Source organism: Chanos chanos, chromosome 1 (genome assembly GCF_902362185.1).
Source record: "Chanos chanos chromosome 1, fChaCha1.1, whole genome shotgun sequence".
In the NCBI taxonomy this organism is placed as follows: Eukaryota; Metazoa; Chordata; class Actinopteri; order Gonorynchiformes; family Chanidae; genus Chanos; species Chanos chanos.
In genome coordinates, this window is record NC_044495.1 from 22,785,897 (window position 1) to 22,809,166 (window position 23,270).

At 41.1% G+C, this 23,270-nt stretch overlaps 1 protein-coding gene across 3 annotated transcripts in view; it reads left to right on the forward strand.

The window, feature by feature from the left end:
• LOC115826918 (copine-8) overlaps positions 1-23,270 on the forward strand; it is a 64,860-nt gene that overhangs the window by 14,776 nt on the left and 26,814 nt on the right. For 2 of the 3 annotated variants that reach the window (XM_030790869.1, XM_030790877.1), the window contains exons 2-9: positions 1,446-1,486; positions 4,254-4,300; positions 4,771-4,874; positions 8,887-8,926; positions 13,539-13,615; positions 20,719-20,782; positions 21,781-21,884; positions 23,038-23,142. In XM_030790869.1, coding sequence (XP_030646729.1) covers positions 1,446-1,486; positions 4,254-4,300; positions 4,771-4,874; positions 8,887-8,926; positions 13,539-13,615; positions 20,719-20,782; positions 21,781-21,884; positions 23,038-23,142 — 582 coding nt within the window. Of the gene's footprint in view, positions 1-1,445; positions 1,487-4,253; positions 4,301-4,770; positions 4,875-8,886; positions 8,936-13,538; positions 13,616-20,718; positions 20,783-21,780; positions 21,885-23,037; positions 23,143-23,270 lie in introns of all 3 variants that reach the window. The other variant, XM_030790884.1, reaches the window with a different exon arrangement.

The following is a 23,270-nucleotide window of genomic DNA, read 5'->3' on the forward strand; positions in this document are numbered from 1 at the left end:
TCCAGCTACTGACTCATTCACTTATTCTGCTCATTCTTTCCCAAAAGCGATCTCTCAAAATAATTATTTACAAGTATTCATTTTGTTAAGATGGTTTGTACATTGTAGCCTCTGTCATGATATATAGCTCCCCTCCAAACCTCTTGGCTGTGATCTCCATTCTGTCTGTCACTATACCAAGTGTATCATCATTAATTCAGTTCTGTCTGTTACTAATCCAGAGACCATGTTGCTCATTACTAATAGATTGATTTCAATGGTCATGTTCTGACTGTCACAGCAGAACAAGCCATGGAATAAAAGCTATTAATTTTACATGTTCATTTGTTATAACTCATTAAATGGCAGTTAGATCCAGTAACAGAAGTGTCTTTGACATTTAAGTAACATTCGTAGAGATTTTTTGAACGAGAAGAATCTAATTACACAGACGCTCTGCATCATATTGCCACTGCCTTTCAGCACGTCACACCAGTGTGTTGCTTCAGCTGTTTTCATCAGGTCTGTCCAAGAGTGTCCATAGTGGCAGCGCCATTTCACTTAAGCTGATTTCTCTGTCTTCTGAATAAGTCGTTGCCCCTGATCCAAAGCCTTTAGAGATGCATGGTCAAACATACCCTAGAGAACAACATAAAAGCTTTGTATGTTTAATATGGAGTGTGGTGACACCTCAGACATTTGGAGGAGCAGCACATGATGGTTATGGTCATTGCTTATGACTGTGTCAATCCTGTGCTGGCAACAGCAAGAGGCCACGTTTTCCAACTGAATATATCATATTGGGTACGTATTAGTCAGCACAAAGTATGGTTCTGTTTAAGAGCTCCGACTGGTGGTGTCCGGTACAGCCTTCAGAAACTCTCCTGTGCCCTGTTTTACTTTTACCTCAGAATGATTTGGACTGACATATAAATCAAATTTGATCGGCTAATTTAAGATTAAGCAGTATCATCCACAGATACCCACAGCTGGCTGGCTTTGGTTTACATTTGGAGCTGTGCTAAATGAATGGGGTTCTGTCATGAGTGAATAAATGTACTGGCTTTGGGGAGTGAGGAGAATGTTGATGCTGGAGAGCAGATATCTGTCTCTGTTTCATAGGGAGGCTCCGTGTGGCGGTTCACTTTATCAGGTTTCATGGTTGTCTCACCTTAAACTGTCTATCATAATTAAGAAAAAGGGGCAAATCATCTGGTGTAATGACTGTTTAAATAACATGGGCACAGGTATGTCTTTTAATCAGTATGAGCTTGGACCTGATTCAAGCATCTTTTCCAGCAGGACAACACCCACACACAACCTCACTCACACATACAATCTTGTATGCCTGCATCCGTGCACATCCACCAACAGACATACAAGCACATACACACATTTTGTGTGTCTAAATGCAAGCTATCAGATGGGTTGTTTTTTAATGCTGTACTTTTATTTTTCCTTTACAGAAACCTGCTTGACAGAGACACATTCTCCAAGTCTGATCCAAGTAAGAGCATTCCTTTCATGCTACCATAGTGTTAGTATGACAGATGTGTCAATGTTCATGTTTTCCTTTTGATGAAAATGTTTCTAACAACCTGAGTGTCAAGATTTCCTGCAAGAAAGCTGTGCCCTTCCACTTGTAGCCCCTCATCTGACTTCCCTCAACAATTATATGAAGCAAAATATAACTTCTATATTACCTTACCTTATCTATCTATCTATCTATCTATCTATCTATCTATCTATCTATCTATCTATCTATCTATCTATCTATCTATCTTTGAGTGTGTGTGTGTGTGTGTGTGTGTGTGTGTCCTGCTGTCTTTTCATGATTTTTTTTCATGTTACCTCAGGCCTTCAGACTAGGGAAACTTCCATGTCATTACCTGAACTGATAAAATAACATGACCTTTCTTGCCCTGTTCTTCAGAGGGAATCTCTTTATAAATACACATCTTACATGCTCTGTGCTGAGTCACAGCCTCCCTCTTGCATACTTACATGGACTGTGTGAAGAATGCCTGAGGCCTTGGTGACTAAGCCCGATCTGCATGTGGTCAGGGCTCACATGCAGAAACACTGTAGGCGGCAATTTCATCAGAATTGTTTCTTCTAACAGATTAATAATGAGAGACTCTGAAAATGGCAGCATCAATAGCAAATTGTAATTTACTTGAATGGTTAGAAGACAAAAAAGAAAGGGAGACGTGAGTGACATCCAGCTTTGTTATTCCGGGAAACATGATGAATGACAGGGAAATGTTAACCTTTGAGTGGCCTGTCTGTCACAGTGTGGTTTATTGGAAAACTGTGACACCCTCCACAAGCATTGTGTTACACACCAATTCCTCTGGATTACATCAGCTTTCCTATTCGTGACTCGTTAGTCATATTGTGAAACTAATGCTACGCTCAAGTTTTTCAGTGGTCATAAAATATCAGGGTCATGGAAAGCTCCTCCCTGTATGTGTCCTTTTAGCATCATCTTATGGTTATTTGAAAAAGGGTCTTCTAGGCAATGACTGAGGATCTGTATCTGTGCAGTCTTATTTTAGCTTCTGGCCTGTTCTCAGTCCATTAGACACAGCACTAATATTCTAGGTGAGCTCAAATAGGATAAGAAGGCCGCTGTGGGTCAGACCTCAGGGTGTTTGTTCACTTGTCTCATGCACTGATTAATCACACTTTGTTGTGTGTCTCTTAACCTGTCTCTGTCTGTGGCACTGTTGGGTTTTTTTGGCTAGTCCTCTCCTCTTTTTGGTGGAACGCTTCATAGTACTCTGTTTTTCTGTCTTCTTTTTTTTCAGGCCACTGGTCTGCTTTTCCTCTCCCTCTTGCTATTTATGTGTTCCAGTAACCTAGCATGCATTTCTGTAAGTTTTCTTTTTTCTTTGAGTTTCTTCTTGTCTTTGTTGTGAAAGCGCATTTTGCATATGGTAATAACGTTGTGTGCATACCACAGCAACCTGTGGTCTTCCTCATTTTCTGCTCTGTTATGAGACAGCTGCTTCTTTTTTCTGTATGGATCACCATTAATCATCCGCATGACCCCATGCCTGTGTCCCAGGCTTCATACTACATGCTGATATATTCATCCACACGGGTCTGATGTCAGGTGTTAATTAGAGTGAAGTGAAACAAACTGATTGTACAGAAGTTTCAGTACCTGTGGAGAGTCTACTCCTGTTTTAATGTTATCCACCTTTTGACATGACTAGGTCAGACTTTCTAAGATTTTAAAGAATTGTTTTAAGATAATAAATGTTTTTATTATGGTTATATTACAAATAAAAATATAAATAAGTACTTCACAGAGTTATATAGACCGCTAAATAGGAGAAATGATCCCTCAGACCTCTGCTTTACTTCTGGCCTGAATCCATTTGGAAGCTCTGGGCACAATCATCCTGGTTTTAAACCATATCAGCACTGAAGGGGACAGATACAGAGGCCATGCATTCATGCAAGGAGGCATTTGTGCTGAGTTCAAGTCTTAATTATGCTGAGTGCTGCTGCTCCAGTCTCTTAAGATTAACGTGGTCCAGTGGGCTATAGAGCCAGTTCAAACAGCACTACATGGCCTGTACTCCTACCTTGGCCAGTCCACATGACATGATGTAGACAGGAGATCAGTAATGTGGTTATATAGAGACCATATGAATTGAAAGAACACTCACACTCAACTGTCATGTTCACATAGGGCTTTGATCCACAAGTTTCTCTCTCTTTCTCTCTCTCTCTCTCTCTCTCTCCCTCTCTCTCTGTCTCACTCCACTTTCTGTCTTACTTTCACCCTGAAACTCTTTCCTATCTCCCTCTCTCTCACTGTTTCTCTCTGTCTCTGTCTTTCTCTCTCTCTGTTTCTGTCTTTCTCTCTCTGTCTCTGTCCTCCCCTCTCACTCAGTCACATCACTTTCATGTCATTTTTAGGCAGTACTTACTTTCACTGATACAAAAGGTACGTGGCAGAAATCCTCCTGTGGAGAAGGCCAAAAGATGCTGGTATGCAGCAGTAACACTTTTGATGTGCGACACTGTAAAAGGAGACTGAGGGTAACCCAGGGTAATTGGCTCTGCTCCTGTTGATACCAAAGCAGGTTGTGAAACACACAAGAGAAGGTTGACTGACAGGATGCTAGGGTTCAGTGGTCTAGTTAAGGGTTCAGACAGAGCTTAGGTCAAACTTCTGCTGCTTTACAGAACTCTCTCACAATTAATATTTTTTTTGTTTCTTGTCTAACATTGCTGCTTTTTTCCTCCCCATCTCACAGTCTGTGTGCTGTACACACAAGGCATTGGCAGCAAAGAATGGAGAGAGGTAAGTGACCGTTCGTCTGAGCAAAGTTCAGGGCTGAAAGAGGAGAGATCACTCAGAATCCTCTACCACCCCCCCCCTTCCCCCATAAATATTTATATATGCAAATGTCACTCCAGTCAAATATTAACTCAGTTATTCATGAGAGTCATTTCCTCATCATCGTATTTTGCCTTCATTTCCGATCACAAAAATATCAGCCTCTCCCCTCTCAGTGGTGCCATTTAAGTGGGCTGTGCATCCATTAATTTCAGTGGCACCCAGCCCCCAACCCGATAAGAGCAGCTGAAGGCCAGAGAGAGTTGGGTGCCATCATAATTTCAAGCATTTGACTTGTTATCTTACTAATTTTCCATCATCAAAAGTTCAACATGTGTCGTGACCTATTATGGAAATCTTGCCACGTTATTTGAGGGAGCATATCTCCTCCTCGCATGACTGAGGGCTTGCTCTCCTGCTTTCTGCTTTTTCAGTTTGGGAGAACGGAAGTTATCGATAACACCTTGAACCCAGACTTTGTGCGTAAATTTATCCTGGACTACTTCTTTGAGGAAAGACAGAACCTGCGCTTTGATCTGTGAGTAAAACAGCAAAACATCAACCATGAGCAGATACGTTTCAGCATCTCAGCACGACCGCGAGCAAGAGAGAGAGAAAGAGAGATTATGAGTGTGTATATGTACATATGCATGCCTGTGTGCATGTGTGTTTGTCAACGTGGATCAGCATCCCCACTCGATGGCCTGTCAAAGTCAGTATTTAAAACTTGCCCAGACTCTTACAGAAGGGTCTTGGGATTGCGTGGGTACTGACTGTGACATGAGAAAAAGAGGGAGCAAAGCTCCACTGACAAGGGTGGCATGGCTTGTTGCCATGACAACAAGGGAATAGTACCATAAATGGGAAAATTGGGGGGGGGGGGGGGCAGGGGGGTTAAAACCAAAGCAACTGAAAATATGATTGTGAATATTTAGCCCTTGACATTTTCATACATTATCAATTTGACCCTGTCACTTGGCACACATGAAGTGCCTGTTGTGGAGATAACAGACCAGGGGACTTTCATTCTTGTGAGACATGACATAGCTCAGTAATGTAATTCATGTGTCTGTGTTTTAATGATGTTGTTGTAGCATTTTAATGGGGAACTGACAAGTGTGAACTCTGTTCGTGAGATGCTGTCTAATTAAACCAGAGACTGAAAGTATTGAGCTGTTTGTTTAGATGCCTTCCCTCAGGATAACACTAGCTGACATCATTACATATTTGAGCATTTCATGCCCATGTTTCCACTGACTCATTTTTCAAAAACAGGAAAGTCCGCATAACCCTCTAGACATGGTGCGTTTCATTTCCATTTCGTTCCAATGACATATCTTTTAGACGCATTTATTAGAGAATCTCAGCGTGGCATTGCAAATGCTTTCTGTCTGTGGGCAAACACAGACACATGTTCATTTGTGAGTGACAAGGCAGGCGTGATGCTCTGCATTATTGTTTTGCTTCCTTCCAGTGGCAGCGCCACACTGACAAGTCCACGGCAGGCCAAAAATAGCATCAGACGCCTTAATGCAGCCCAGTGAGGCAGAGGAAGTGTAAATGGATAGTTGTGCTGCTTCCCTGCAGGCCGAGCCTGGTGTGTGGGCGAACATCAGACCACACTGCAAACCACTACTGTGACGTTTACATGACACGCTTATCGTACAAACTACACGCACACACATAAGCAAATAACCACAGACGTACACACAAACATGCACACACAGGTACTCACTCACAGACAATGAGAGACACCTAGCACAAAGTGACAAGGAGGAGTAGTTCAGCTGTGTGTGTGTGTGTGTGTGTGTGTGTGTGTGTGTGTGTGTGTGTGTGTGTTTGAATCACTGTCCAGTTTAATCCTTTTCGCTCACAATGAACCTCAACATGGCAGTCTTACTCACAGGAAATGTTAGGCTTTTATTCACTCTGCACACCAAGCTTTTTTTATCCGTTTCTCGAAACAAGCAGACCTTTCATTCCCGTTGAAATGGTCTAAAGTGGAATTTTCCAGGGCAGAACAGAGTTTGGATGTTCTAGTCAGAGTGGGCATAGGAACCAGACCCACCTTGGCTTGGCTCAGAGCCTGCCTGACCTTACATGCCACTTGACTGGGTTTGCCATCTGAACACTGCCAGTCTTCAGTCTTCCAGCCTTAACATTACACCTTCACTGGGTCATTAGTGTGTGAGTCTGTGAACATGGCTATGATGCGTCTTTGTGTCTCTGCCTCGCAGGAAGTGTGGTTCGTGGTATGTGAGTGTGTTTAGTGGAAAAGAACATTAAAGATGCACATTCAGATGGATGTATGTGGATCATTGTATGTGACAGTGTTGTTTTGTACATCGGCCAATAAAGGAGAAGAAGGCACAGCTGAGTTGCATGCATTCTCACACAGTTTCCCTCTCTCTCTCTCTCTCTCTCTCTCTCTCTCTCTCTCTTTCTCTCTCTCTCTCATACACACGCACGCACGCACGCACACACACACACACACACACAGAAAGAGAGAGGGAGAGAGACATGGGGTGTGATAAAGGGTGAATGTAAGAGTGAAAATTGTTGTTCTCTCTGAAATAAACATTGTTTTCAGCAAGATCAAAGGGGCCGGTGGACTTTTATCTGTAAGCTTAGAAATGGTAAGAACAGCTGAAGTGATGAGCTGAAGTGAATTTCACAGAGCATTGGCTTTTATTCAATGTAACAACCTCAAACCATGTCAGCTTTTGACATAATGTGCATGATATAAGAATGAAAATAATATATTAAAAATGATCATCACTTAACAGTCACGTCAAAGTTATTAGTGATTTTATTATAAAATGACTTTTATTGGGCATCGGCATAGTATGTCAAGCCATGCTAATAACTGCCATATCCAAAAGCTTGACAGGGAAACACAGTAGAGTTTTAGTTAAAAGACCCAGAGGTTTAGTTAGGGATCCTTACTTTACTTCATCTCACTTGGTAAAAGTCTTTAGAGCATTTATGGAGTCTCCCCTAGGAATGTCACGAAAACAGAATTTTGGTAGATGACACCAATAGCAATAAAAATCCATAATTCTCGATGCCTGATTCAACACGGCAAAAACAGAAATGCCAGTCAGCGTACACTCCATTATTAAAACGCTTTGTATGAATATTAACAAATAAAAACTAGAACAATAGCACAGAGCCTGCAACTATTTCACAGTTAACTGTGAACAACAGCTGTAGAGAGTCTCTTTCATTATTCAGGGAAACAATGTTGTTATCCATTAATTTAACATGAAAGATGCAACAGTGATGAAATATAACAATTATAACTGCTATCAGCAACAGTTTTAAAAGGGTGGTATATATCCCTCCATTCACGTAAACTAGCGCCCTCCGTCCCGCAAACTGACACCCATTTATGCTAAAATAACCCTAAATCCAATGAAATGTTCACAGTTAGCTCAGTAAGCTATATCATTACTTACAATGCAAGCTAACAATACGTTTTTCCTTTAGTAATTACTCCATTGCGTAGCTGTTTGCCTGCTGTAGATAAACCCTTTCGCCGCAGTTACACATCTTAGACTTAAGGCCACGCTGACTTACACAACAGTGTGATACTCTGTGTCAGCCTTTAATGCAAAAACTACAAACAAACAAACTAACAGTGAAAAGAATGTGAAGAATGCCTTGCAGCAATGAAAAGAATGCATTTGGTTTCACAGTCGCCGAACAAGTTGGCACATATGGGAAGTCAGGAGGAGGAAATGAAGCAGACTGCGATGACGGTTTGTAGTTTGTTGCTGTTGGCCGGGCTCAGAAATCATGATAATCAAATCATCTTGTAAAGTCGAATTCTCGTAACTCAGAAAGGGGTATCTGGCGTTAGACTGTATTGGCATTCAGTATCAAGATGCAATCAACCTTTTATGCATAGCTATTCAATTTTGCTGCCCTGCCAGTGCTATGAAAAAATGTTGAAACAAGAACAAAACAATAACACTGACTTCCAAGTCACTGGCATGTAACCTCTGAGTTTTTTCTAAAGACGTCCTGACACAACATTGATTTTAAATTTGGGGAAGTATATAAAAAGCCGTGATTTAAATATATAGGCTTACACATAAAACATAACATAAATACATAAAACATTTTTCTTTCTTTTTTTTGTCTTTTCTTTCTTTCGTTTCCCTCTGGGTATCAATCCTTCACGGTTCTGTACCGACCTTGACTCGATACTACCAATACTGTAGGAAAAAAAATAGCACTGCTATTAGTAGTACTTAATAGTACTGAATTTTGGCATCGACTTGGTTCTTGTGACAGCCCCAGTTTCCCCCTATTTTCACTGTTTCTCCCTTCATTTCTTTCTCTCTTCTTTCTGCCCCTCTCCACTCACAAATACCAGGATTGTTCTTTTTCCATGTGTCCACAAGCACTTACCATTTTTATGTCTGCATTTGAAGATTATCACACATGCTTAGTACAGATATGGCCAGCTAATTTCTATACCTCAGCATTATAATTGATATGCTTGAATGTGCTCTAACGCTTCTCAATATGCCTTTATTTTTCAGGTATGATGTTGACTCAAAGAGCACCAACTTGTCAAAACATGTGAGTTTTGTGATTTACACACAGCACATCCTCTCTGTGTATCAATACTTTGTCATTTTAGTTTCTTTTTTCACCTCAATCTTACATCTCTGTAAAAAAAAATCGTTATGACATTAAGCGCCAGTCTCAGCCGTTGATTGGTGTAGGATTAAATTTACATTAATCCGCATGAAAGCAAAGCACTCAGATTTCTTGTCAAATGTATGTGACTACTGATCAGAAACTCAAATTCCTGAGGTCTAAGAATGCCGCTGCCTGATAGCTTTCATTAATAGCGTGAAAGGAGCTCTCACAGGACTTGTCACATGACTGAGCAAATGTGCCCATAGGACAGGTCAGTAAGGTTCTTAGTGATAACATTTGAAATAAACGGTGCAAATTACCATCGGCTGCACCATCTGAAGGCCCCATCTGTGCACATCAGGTTTTAGGGAGTGCATGCTCATCCACCATTTCCTGTCTGCTTTTTTTTTTTTTCCCTATCGTGCTTTCGCTTCACATCTGTGTTTTTTTCACCTTTAAGGAGTCATGCCTTTGTCACCTGATGTTTTTCTGGGGGGAAAATATTTAGTGTAAACATTTCTCATATCTCTTTCATATTTCATATAACAGTCTTTCAAGGTATACTGCTGCTTTCCCAAACATATCAAATGTGCTGTGAAGTGTTGTTTCTTCAGTGTTTACCTACACAGAGATGCAGGATGTAAGTGTAGGTTATCTTTAGTCCATAATGTCATTCAAAATTCAGAGCAGAAAACAAACAGAGTTCAGCACACGATTAACAGGCCACTTAGGGCTAAACAGTGAATTCTAAATCAAGTTATAAATCAGGAAAAAAATCATCATAAAGCAGGAATCATAACACAGGTATGCTAAACAGGTATGCTTAATAAGGACAAAAAAAACTGAATAAGAACAGATGTACTGACCAGGAAGGGGAAAGCTAACCAGGAACAACACAGCTCAGTAGAGACTTCACAAGGGACACCTGAAAACAAGGGGGTTAGATGAGTAAACGAACAAAGAACAGGTACGCATGATGCTCAGGCAATGAACTGGTTTAAGAGTGGTTAATGAGCAGAGCTCTGATTCACCAGAAGACAGGGAGGTGGTGATAGAGGCATGGTAATAATACCCACTATTACTGTAATGAGTGTATGAGACCGGGGAGATAGCACACTACCACCTCCCCCACCCTTCCTCCATCTCTCTTTCTGCCCAGAGATCATGTATCGGATAGTTTTGCCAGGTTTCCTCTCCTTTGTCCATTCTGCTCTTTTCCACCGTAAGATTGTTGGTGGTATTTTGGCAGTTTGGATAACCGGTTTGGTCACTCAGCTCATGCTGTGTGTCTGCTTGTAACCGTGGTTTGTTTTGTAAACACATGGTAATCTGCTGTAATTCTATCAGCTCTGACTGCTGTGCTAAGGGTTGCTGTGATGGAGGACAGTGCAGCATAAACAGAAAGAAGGAATGATGCAACAGATGACCTTTTCTTCGCCCACATAACTTGTTTTGGCATGACTGCTCCCGTTTCATTCAGACACAGAGGACCTTCTGTCTTTTTAGACAGTGGGGAACCACTAATGAATAAGGGGGATGGTATGGGTGATTTTTTACAAGTGGTTTATAATTCTGTGTGGGAAGGCTGTGAGAGTGGATATTACATTCGGTGGCAGTCCTAAGTTTCAGAGGAATGACAGTTATTTTGTCTCACGGAAATTTACATGCACAGTTACCCAGGACACCACTGGAAAGAAGAGATCAAGACCTTATTTTACTGAAGGTGTGGTGTTTTAATAAGTCTAAAGCTGTGAGCATAAGCAAATAATTACAGGAGCTAATTCACTAAGTTGGCACACAGACATTTGGTCATTTTAAATTTGCAGCCTGCATGAGTTTTGGATAAATTAAGTTGCAGTTTTGGGTGTGAGCATCGTGGGTGTGAACAAACTGTGGAGGCACCGCGAGGGAGAGGTGTCATAAAAATAGATGGATATGATTTTCTTTGATTTTAATGTGATTTACAAAGCGTGACCTTTATTATTACAGACCTTATTTCTGAGACAGTTTAAGGCATAGAAGAAGCAGGTGCAAATTCCCAGTGTTGTAACGGCCACCCGTACGGTAACAAGAGAGTGACAAGCAGAGATCGAAGAGTTGACAGATATGAGAGAGCATTTAATGTTTGTGTGTGTCTTTTTCAAATGCCAGGTGCAAAAATGTTTCAAATATATTACCACTCTAGACATGCAGTTTTGAGTCTTTCTAGGGAAAACAAGAGCAACCTGGAGCCATACAGCCTACAGGCTTCCCTGCCTCTTTGCATTTTCTGGCCTCAGGGTCATTTGAATGGATAGCAGTTCTCCAAGTCAGCAAGCCGCGTTTAAGCATGTCATTTGAAAGAGGTACCTAATATTGAAATAAGATTGTATGCAGCTGTTATGACATCAGTCCCACTTACAGGGGACAGTTTGCTAGTTCCTTTCGTTTTTCTGTCCATGCAAGTTACTGCTTATTACTGGATATACTCAGGAAATCCAGCCATGAAAGGTCAGTTTAAGTCTTTGTCGCTTAAAACTTAAGGAATTGCACTGAATATGCACATCAGTCTGGTTTTTAACATACCAACTCTTTATTCATGTACATCCACTCCATTTTTGTCTCCTTTTGCCCTTTTTCACTCCCACAGGAGCTCCTGAAATATCATATCAGTTCTCATGCAAAAACCCACAACTTATGCTAATCACTTATTCAATGCCAGCAAATATTTGTGCGGCCCATCATCTTATAAACTCCAAGGTTTGATTTTGTCTCACAGGGTCTCACTTCTCTTTTACTCGTATTTAAATGCAAGCCATTAGTAAGTCAGCCCCTAAACATGAAGAATATGCCTTGTGCTAAGAGCCATGTGGAGGAGCTTTAGCTGTTTAGCTATTCAGTATGAAGTTCTACTTTTGGTGAACAGGAGGGGCAGATTGTGAAAACGCTGAATTCCTCTGAAGGCCTCAAAGCCTATAAAAGCAGCCACTTGCCCTGTAAGCGACTCAAATCCTGCCAAAAACTATATCTTTCAACTGGCCCAATGAAGTCCTTTCTTTTGAAGATCCATAGACGTGACACATTATGAAGCTCAAATCCTGTGACTTTGTGCCACTTCTGAAACAAGGTTGCACAAGCATCACTGCTAGCTGTGTTTACCCCTGGAGCCAAACAGTGCTAGAGAAGTCATGAGAAGTAATTGAAAACGCTCTCAGTGACTCCAGTTCTGGTTCTCCCTCCACATCATGCCACAGACTGCCTGTCCAAATTATACCACAAATCAGACATCTGGGTGCCTCACCATGCCACTCCACCTCCCCCACCCCACACGCACACACCCACGCTGGCTCTCGACTAGGGATGACAAACCACTTTTAACAGCCTGCACCACATGGGAAATATGAACACTGCATAAAAAAAAACATTACTGGATGTGTTAACATGTGAAGAGCAGACGCACTAGGTGAGCCATCAGCGGCAGGTGAAAATGAAAGGGATGGGACCCAACCACTGGGAGAACTACCATTCCACCAACACTCATCTTGTCAGCTTATTACTCTGTATGATGGAGAAAAAGAGAGAGACAGAGAGAATGAGGAATTATTTATTTTAATTCCTGTCCTTTGACATCCAGACACATACAGTAATTGTCTGAGTTCCAGCTCAAGGGGTGCGCTGAATGAATGGCAGTATTAATGCAGCGTGTTATCATTCGCCTTGGTTAGTCTGTGGCAGGAATGTGAATAATGGTAACACATAGTCAGAAGTGTGTCCAAATATCTGCCCTCATCAACATGAAATGAATGTTCTTAGTCCAAAGTGAACTTTTGCTCAGGGGGAGAAACAAACAAAAAAAAAATTGGTATCAGTACTCAAGGTAGAAACAAATGTGTTGTTTTTCTCCCCATCCTCTTGGCTGCCTTGTGTGTGCTCTAGCTTGCCAAACAATTAGTCTAAATTGGATGGAGTCCATCAGCTAAACACAGAGATTACTGTTTACTCTTCATGAATTTTTAGACATGAGCAGAGAGCATGCTGCATTCCCCCCGTGTGGTAGATTAGTTTAAAGAGGTCACCTGGTCACTGCTCTTTTTTTTTCTTTTCATTTGTTTTTGTATTTGGTTTTGTATACTCTGAACCTTACCCTGATCTTTCATTTAAGAAAATTAAACCTCAGAAATGTTTAACCCCATTGAGAAACTGCTCTAACAAAGTGTTTCACTGACTTAAATGTACTTCATGAATATCAGTTTTTCCTCGCTGGTTGGCATTAACGTCAAAGTTTCACCCATTTTAACTAATGGTCTCACCATACCTGAATCTGTTTGATCACAGCAGTCCTTTATGGTGATGGCTGGATCAGTTGGGACCTGTTAAATACTGGGCTCTATCAGCCCTGTGGAACGGTGCTTTGTTGCCATTTTTGTAACCATTAATCATCAGTACAGGATTTGTCACAGTAATTCAGTAATTCAGTAATTGATGATACTGAGAATATTAATGGTATCTTTTCAATTTGTGTTCTTATTAGTGTGAACCTTTCAAGTTTCTCTCCCTCTTTTTAACACAGGATTTCCTGGGCCAAGCTTTCTGCACCCTGGGTGAGATTGTGGGTTCACTGGGAGGTCGTTTGGAGAAACCCCTTGGGTAAGCAGCACCTTCTTTTACTAGACCATGCCTGTGTTTTTTGCCACTCCAAAGTCCATCCCCGTCTTCAGTTGCATCTGCACAGAGAGTGTGGGATACATCATGCCATGATTCACTCTCTGTATCACCCACTGGCCATTCCTCTAGCAACTGCTTTATGCTCTATTCAACTGAAGACAATCTCTTCTTACGCAATTGATCAACACTACAGCAAAGCTTTGGACTTTATTGATCTTAAAGTCTTAGTCACAGAGCAATATGCTTATATCTCATTTGTTTTGAGCCGTAATTGAAAGGCAGTGGTGGTTTTGCAGGTGAGTGAGAGACTGTGGAGGCTCTGGGTGGTGGAACAGAGCAACAGTAAGGGTATGAGGCTTTTTAGTGAGATACTGTGTGGGCAGTAGGAGAGAGAGAGAGAGACTCAGATGCACTAATGAGCTGTTTGCCTGCTGCTGTAGCTCATTATTCTGATTCTGCTCGTTATGGTCTTTATGCAGACATACTTTCATCCACTTTTTTTGTCTGCCTCTTTTCCTCTCTCCCCCCTCTCTGTATCAGTTTTTCAGTCCCCCCCCCCTCTTTTCTCTCTCTCTCTGTTGGGGGACACTGTTATAATCAGGGCTCTGTTGACTGAATGTCACGTTATGTAGTTCAGCGTCTGTGCTGTGATGTCTAAGCTATGCTTGCGCCCCTGGGAGCAGCTTCTAGAAAATGTTTATCTAGAAACAACTTCTTCAATCCTTGAACCTACCCGCACATCGTATGCAGTTTTTTTCCTTCAGGTGACATTGTGTTCAAAGGAGCTCAATATGTATGTTTTGAATCCATAATTTTACTCATTTGTTGATCTTGCTCACAGCCCTCTCAGCATTATTGGTTTTAAGGTACCCAGAATGCTCCCTGTACTGCAGGAACTCTGTCAGCCTGAGTTAGAACAACAGACAGCAAAGCCTACTGGCAGAGTCACCCATGATATCTTTAGCCATTATAAGAGATGAAGGAGCTGGTTTCAGACCAGCATTTATCAAGGGCAGCTAATGTCAACACTTCTTTGCTGCAGAGTTGTTTTTGTTGTTGTTTTTGTTGTTCTTTTTGTTGTTGCACCTAGCAGACATTTTCCTCAAGTTAACTTTGACATAACAGAGGTGGCTTACAAGTGTCTTCAGTGTCTTTATCTCTGTCTCCTGGTTCTCTCCTTGCTCATCATTTATCACGATGGAAAGATGGACGTACTTTGCCACTGCACTTCTGCCCACTCCCTCCATTAGCCTGTCTGAAATGTTTCTCGCTGCTTGATATTGAAGAGGCTGAGAAGGAAACCAGAAGTGCATGAAAGAAGCTGTAAAGCCCATTCCTCGTTTGTTTTTGTCATGTGGTTCCTGTCCTGGGGTTTCCTGGCTGGCAGGAAACAGTGACGGACACAGAGGGAAGACTGCTGTAGGGAGACTGAGAGGAGACTAGAAAGGAATTGTTCTTATTTGGCTTTTGTGTCAATGTCCACAAGCTCTCTCTCACACACACAGACAGACACACACACACACACACGCACACACACACACTCACACAAAAAAAAGAAAGAGAAAAAAAAAAATCAGTCATCTGATCAGTCACCCGTGTGTGTTTGTGTGTGTGTGTGTGTGATTGCAAGCATGCTTGAACTGAATAAGCATTGAACACACAGAGAGACACATGCAGAAATACTTGTGTTTTTGCACTGGTGCACACATGTGCATGCACATACAAACACACACCGGTGAATGTTTTGTCAGATGACTGATGACTGGTTCAAACCTGCAGAAATAATGGGAGGCACAGTTTGTGTGGCACCCTCTCTGCTTACCGTCCACACGCCTGCTGCAGTCAGGGTTTTAAATAGAAGCACGGAGACGCGCTGCGCGCCTTTATTTCATTCACACTGAGAGACTCCCAAATGCCAATTGGTGGGGTGATTGAACTGTGTAATTAGCCATAATTAGCACTCATTAGGGTTGTTAAAGGTCCCCCCTGTCATGCTCTAGCACAGGTGTGGGCATGGTGGAGTTTGTCGCCTCTGAAAACAGCTCTTTTAGCCCCTCCCAGAATTCAATTCAGCAAGACAGCCAGTCATTGTAGTACCCTACAGACGTTGTGTTTTCACGTAGGTCGCATATTTCAAAATCATTTGAGAATGTGGTATCAGTCTAAAGTGGATGATGTGTATCAAACGTGTAATCATAATGAAATGGCAACTCTGCACTCAGACATTATTTTCTGATTTTAAACTTTGTCATCGCTGATAACTATCCATTGAAAAAACAGCACAAAGGTACAATCTGAAGTGACATCCTTTTGCACTTTGGTAAAAGGCTTCAGTGGCAAGAAACTGTAAGTTGGTCCCATAGGACGTAAATAGCTATTACCATGGTAACAACATTAATATTTTGGGGTTGAAGGGGAATGATTTGAAAAACAATGATGACAGAGCACAAAGTGGAGACAGTGCTACTGTATATAGTCATAAAGGTGTTTCTGACCTACCCAGTCATTTAGGTTTAAGTACACTCTTCAGATTGAGCAGCGTCTGTACATTTAAGGGCTAATTACCCTTGAAAAGTTGCTTTACCACCTTTGAGAGAGACAGTTGTCTGCACATCAAGAGCCTTATTTCTGCAGTGCAAATAAAATCATTATGCTGAGTGAATGTGTGTGCATATGTGTAACTGGCAGCGAACAGTTAAATAAGAGTGAAGATTGAGTGCCACACTGTGATGCAATGATTATCTCTGTGTGGAGCCTTTGAAATAGACAGCACTTTCTCAGTAGAGGCACTGTGTTTTCTTAGGTTATCCCCAGGACGAAAACATGCGGAATAAAATGAAAAAACAAAAAAACAAGATGTGATTTTAGGGTAGATAATGAAATACATATAAAAGATGATGTGTAATAGCGGCATTTACCACCCCCCCCCCCACCCCCCCAACCCAAACAGAAATGTCTTTTTGTATTGTTTACCTGCATAAATGTTTCGTTTTCAGCTTGTCTTTCAAGGGTTAATTGTACACAACTAGCACTTATTGACTTAATTGCAGAGCTAGGATCTTGTACTAAAATGTGATATCTTCTACTATGCCTTAGGAACATCTTTTTTTTTTTTTTTTGCAAATTGCTTCTCCCATCCTGAAAAAAACATTCATAGTGTCTCTCTCTCCAGTCGCTGCACTGTCAGTATTCTCTTTTGTCCCTCTCATTTTTCCCACTTCTCTTCCCTCACGCACACTCTTAAAATTGAATGAAGAATAAATTCAGCTGTCCTTTGTTTCTGACTTTCTGACAAAGTTTCAGTGCATACATTAGCCATGACTTTACTGTATTTTGGTAAGAGTTCACCTGTGTGCCGTTACAGCACTGTGTGTTATAATCTCATAAGTGCTGTATTGACTGGGCTCTTTTGTCATTCTGGCTCAGCATGAGCTAATATCCCTGGAGAGGTTATTTTTGCCAGGTATGGACACCCAGGTTACAATATTCTGGCCACAGTGTGAGAGACTGTTTGAACATGCTCCATGAGAGACCAGCACTAAAAGGTTGATACAGCCAGTGAGAGCTTGATTGGTGAGCTTGAATTGCTACAATGAGCCTTATTTGTGGAGCTGAATGCAGTGATATCAGCTCTTTTGTGATTCTGAATGGTGATACTTGACAAAGATATAAAGGTCAATTTTTTGAATGCCATCTCTGTAAAAAATAGGAGGAAAAAAAAGATAAAGAGAGAGTGTGTGAGAGTGAGAACTACTTCAGTTGTAATTATAATTGTTATTTCATTCAGGTCTCTCTTGAGGACGTGAAGATAATTGCACTTGCACAGATAAAAAATAAATAAATAAATAAATATATAACACATCCATTCCACCACAGTGTCTCCAGCACTTAATTACTTTGTGCACTCAAGATGCTGATTGCAGATCCATGTGTCTTGATTAGGAGTTTCAAAAGTGTATCCATGGAATATAGATGGTACACAGCAATGGCTGGGGGTGGGGGCAGTCACAATCACGGAGCAGATTTCTTCTTTGAAACATTTATGTAGCTCCTTTGAAAAGCCTGAAAAATCTCCAAGCTGAAATAATAGCCGTAGTCTGCTTACATTTCTGAAGAGTTTTCATTTCAGTGTAAATGGTTTAATATGGCCATTAACGCGGGCCTGTCTGCTCACTGATTTCCCCATAGTATCAGATACTTCAGATAGTGACATCAAGACATGCAGCATGCATTGAATGCAAAATACATTAAATTCTGTACTAAATTATTGCTTGATAATACAGCAACTAATTTTTATAGTGCCTAAATATGAAAAGGAAGCCTATCACCAAGCCTATTAATTGGCATCTACATCATAGTAAGCAGTGCACTGTGAATCACTTTTAAATAGAAGGTTTTGCTGTCAGTTGTTCCAGCAGTACTGTGTATGTATAGAACAATAAGACTTTTTATCATGTTTTTGTCATATCACATTGTGAAATATTTATACCTGTGCATCTAAAAATAACAAGCAAGGAGAAAAAGACATTCAATATCTCTGCTGGGGTTCTTAGCTCGGCTCACTTGTTTGAGTTGTCATGGAGACCCTGGTTCTTGTTCTGTAACTCCTGTGCTCCTGGGTCAGTGAGTGTTTATGCAGTAGAATACAGTGGAGATTTGTGTGTCAGAAAAGCTCACCGGTTCATTTCAGATATCAGTTTGGGGGGCAGGGGGTGCATGATGATCAGGTTTTATATAGCACTTTAATATACACTCCACGTGCGTTTATAAATGATGTCAACAACCACAAAGCAGGCTTAAGGTAGCTTATGTCATTCTAACATAACTAATGGCATTGCCATGAATTCTCGTGAGTGCCAGCACTATATCATCAGCATCGTCATAAGCCTATTTGTAATTGACATGTTTCAATGTGTATGCGGTTGTTATTGCACTGCTGACTGTCGGTTATTTGGGTCTTTATAGTTCTCATGCAAGACTTTTCAAAGACTTTAATGGCTTAATTTGTAGTTTTATGCGATGAAATGCTTTGACTTTAATCTATGAGTTCAGTTTATTATTGGACGTGGTATAAACCGTGGTAGGTGTGAATACGTTTTAAAGCTACAGGATGCGTTGGTGGATTAGTGTGTTAAAAACTACAGTTTTGTGTCTTTTTCTGGAGCATGTTGTTTATGCTGAATTAAGCCCAAATGAGATGATTTAGTTGAGGGAAGTGGCAAGAAGCTCCCTAATCAAGACATGAGGGCAGTGTTAAATGACCTCACTTCATGATTAAAATGTGTGAGATTTTAATTAAAGTCTCCGAAATGGACGCACAGAAAGTAGCGCAGTGGGATTCATTACATGCACGTAAGAAACTGAATTTTTGTCACAACCCAGTTCACTTTAAGATGTTTTTGTTTTTGACTTTAATGAAAGGAATCTTTATCTGGAAGCTTTATCTTGTCTTCTCTAGTATTCTTTCATATTCTTTCACAGTCTTAACTAAATTAAGGATGTCCCAAAACCTGCATCAATTTTCTGTATAAGAATGTACTGTTATCAAATTTCTGGCACAGTCAGAAATATAGCTGTTGTCTTCCTAGTTTGTGACTTGCTCACATCCCACATTGCTATAGTAACATTCTATGTAAGCAAAGGCTCTAAACTACAGAAAGTGATCAGCACATTGACAAATCTGATCTTAAAATATAAGCTATGATGGGTGGTCATCATGTTTAATGGGTGAGGACATTATGATCATTTAACTACTAGCAGATTTAATAGTACTAATAGAATACCAGTAGAACTTTTACATACAAGTAAAGCCTGTTTACCTGCATGTTTTCTGTCAGTGTGATCCACCTTACAGTATCAAACAAACCACTCTTTCACTTGTAAAGTTTATTCATGTTCTCACTGAGAAAAGACCCTCTGAGTCTATACCCCTCCTCAGCCACACCGGGCTTTATCCGTGGCTGAGTAAGGAGGCATCCAGCTTGAGAATGCACAGATTGAAACTGCCATTTACAATCTTGGTCCACCCCTAATGAAGGGGGGGGGGGGCTCACTGGGCCATGGGACCATAAAATGAAAGTGCAATGAGGAGTGCTGATCTGGTTATTCAGCTATCATGTTTGCCTGAAATTAATCTATTTATAGAAACCTGTACTTTTCAGTCTTCCAGTGCATTGCCCTCAGAAAATGGAGATGGGACAGGAAGACTGGGGATAGTTTAAGTGGCACTTTAGCACTCATTTTAAGGTATTTCTATCTGAACCATTTCAGTTATTTCACAGTGGAAATGGCCAATGCCTTTCCAAATGCACTTGTTGGAGCCCAGTGTTCTTATTTCATGTCTGCCTTTTTCCAAAGCCTCTCTAAGTGCAATTAGTGCCAGAGTCACATTGAATACTGCAGGAGGTTCTCACAACACCTAGTGAATGTTCTGTCTGCTGAAGTGATTATAGTGAACCTTCTTTCAGTTTGTTTCCAAACTTATTGAAGAGAAACCACATTAAGAAGAATGTCAGTTTGCGGTCAGTTATGCAGTCATTTGTTGAAAGCCTGAATTTAAATGAGACAAAATGCTGCCCAGTTGCCTCAAACTGCAGTCCTGTTTTTCAAATGTAAAAGTCCTGTTTAAGGGTGGATGTTCTAAGTTAATATGGCCTTATTTCTGTGACTCTGATAGAATCACTTATCCTTATTTAACAGTAATGATAGTGTAAACCTGTTTCCTAACTACATTTTCAGGAGTCCACTTGACAGCGCATTTTCATCCTAGCTTAGCACCAATAAGGACCTCAGGATTAATAGACAAGTTGAAACAGGTGTGCTTTGGTGTTGGACTCAAATGAAAATTCACTTTTGAGTGGCCTGACAGGCCTGTCATTAGAAGACACTTGCCCAAGCTAAATAGAGTGGAGTTTTGTTTTTCAGTTTAGTTATTTGGGCTAACAAGTATTCAGAGGATATATGCATCAGAGAGACAATAGGCATTGGTTAGTGAGCAATCAAGAAAGAAGAACATGTTCTTGTGTAGCAGTTATGACTGTAAAGGATAGAATTATTCCTTAACTGCTTTCTTCTTCTATTTACAGGGGAATTCCTGGAAAGAAATGTGGGACTATTATTGTGAAGGCAGAAGAACTTGGAAACTGCAGAGTGAGTTCTTAAAGTGATGCTCCTTAATATCTCGTCATTTCTTTGCTTGCAACCTAGGATGGGACAGAACATTCTCAAGTGTCCTTTTACTTTTCCAAAATACTGCTCTATTTTGTGTGTGTGTGTGTGTGTGTGTGTGTTTGCACTTGTTGGAGCCCAGCATTCTTATTTCATGCCTGCCTTTCTCCAGAGCCTCTCTACATTATTGTTCCTGTTGTGGAGTGCATATTCAGTAGTACAGGAGTGATGGAGTTGTAATGAATGACAGTACAAATGGGTATAGTTCCATGAGTACACCTGCAGGGTCTCTGGCCTAACCCCAGACACTGTGATCACTATGACGGGTCCACATGCCTCCTGTTTACCCTCAGAGACAATGGCACTGAGGGCTGGGAAATCTCCCAACATCCCACAAGCCAAGAGCTCCAGCTGCTCTCTCTCTCTCTCTCTCTCTCTCTCTCTCTCTCTCTCTCTCTCTCTCTATCTCTGTCTCTCTCTCTCTCTCTCTCTCTCTCTCTCTCTCTGTCTCTCTCTATCTCTCTCTGTCTCTGTCTCTCTCTCTCTCTCTCTCTCTCTCTCTCTCTCTCTGTCTTTGTCTACTCTGTTTGACATGTGCTCATCCAGGACTGGACTCCTGACAAACATGGACACCTTATTAGTTGTATATTTGCTACATATTTCTGCAAGAATAGTGGACAGATCAATAGAATCTTTTTTTTCTCACTACAAGAACATAAGTATCAGTAGACAAGGGCTCATCTGACTTGATGGTGGTTATGTTCACTTCTTGGGAAGAGCAATTTCAGGAACCCAGCTGATAATGCCAAGAATGTGGACAAACACATACAAACACACAAACTGTACTCAGTGCTACCCATTTGTAAATGAGCAAGTTGAATACCTGAGATGACACTGCTGGCAGAACTACTCTTTGGTGCTAATTTTTGTATTACTTTGCTTTTGCTTTTGTTTCTTCAAAAATGTTTTTGCTTTTTTAGGAATCAGTAATGATGCAGTTCTGTGGGAACAAACTGGACAAGAAAGACTTTTTTGGCAAATCAGACCCTTTCCTGGTCTTTTACCGCAGCAACGAGGATGGAACGTGAGTAACCCACCTCCTACAAAAGATCCCATTTCCCAGCACGTGACCCCTGGCATTGATTCCAGCCAGTCAGCCCTGCAGGGGAAATTACTTTCCATTGAATTCCTTTAGGTAAACACCAGTTTCTGCTGCATCTGGTCCTGCTGGGCCTTTTCTCATCAGCCGACACAAGAGTGCTCAGATAAGCAGTCCTGCTGCATCTGAACCCTGGCTTTTCCAGCAGATGACCTGCATTAAGCAGCACAGGAAATTGGTTATTAAGTACCCAGAGTCCCCAGGAAAAGCTGGCCATTGTCCCATTTGTCTTTGTGCCATCAGAGGCAGGCAGCGGAGGCAGAACCCCTCCATTTGCATTTGTTGTAGCTGTAAAGAAAGGAGCCCTGCCCATCGATCGCCTCTGCAGGCTAAGGGCTCATTTAACCATTGGCTTTTGGATGTGAACACCATAGCATGAGAGCAATCTTTAGTACACAGTTCAAATCTGTAATAAATTATATTAAATTCTGTGAATTTGGCCAGAAAAAGAAGACTGATATTGCTTTAGGTAATTTTAAGGGGGTGTAACGTTGTTTTACTGAGAGAGAATATGTTACTGTAGCAGATATCTTTCCATAAAAAGAGCTTCAAAGATGACTGATTGTCCGGTGCCACCTGTGCAGTCCATCATAATGTCCACCAGAGCAGAGCAGTGCTGTGACAGGCTACCAGGCACCGAGGGCTATTACTGGACCGCGCTCTCTTCGACCGGGTCCGGCACAGAGTGAAAAGAGATAATGAGCTTTTTATCGTCTCTCCTCCATGCTACAAGTGCCTCTCCAAGGCGCTTCATTCGCGCAGGGACTCAGGCCTTTAATGCTGAAATTTTATTCCCGTCTGCAATAGAGTGTGAGAACTCTTATGAGGAGGTCACTATCTACACTCTGTCTCTTGAGATCCAGATACTTCTATGAGAGAAAGTCTTGTGGGTGCATGCACAGTTTGTGTTGAGCAAACCAAATGGTCCATTGTATGGGGCTGGGATTTATATAGACAGTAAGTTGCCAAGTAGTTACAAAGATAAATTGCATTGTTTAGTTTAATCTCATTTAAGGTGTTTTAACTGAGTGAAACGTGTTCCAGCTTGACCTCTTTCTTTTTTTTTTCTGATTCACAGATTCACTATTTGCCATAAGACAGAAGTGGTGAAAAACACACTGAATCCTGTGTGGCAGGCGTTCAAAATCCCTGTCAGAGCTCTTTGCAATGGAGACTACGACAGGTATGCTAGACAACCTGGTCTGTGACATGCACATAATGTAAAAATACTAAATTAAATCATATCTCCTGTGAATTAATTGATATTCACGCACCAGTTCATTTCCAAGATGCAAATTAGTGCCCTGACAT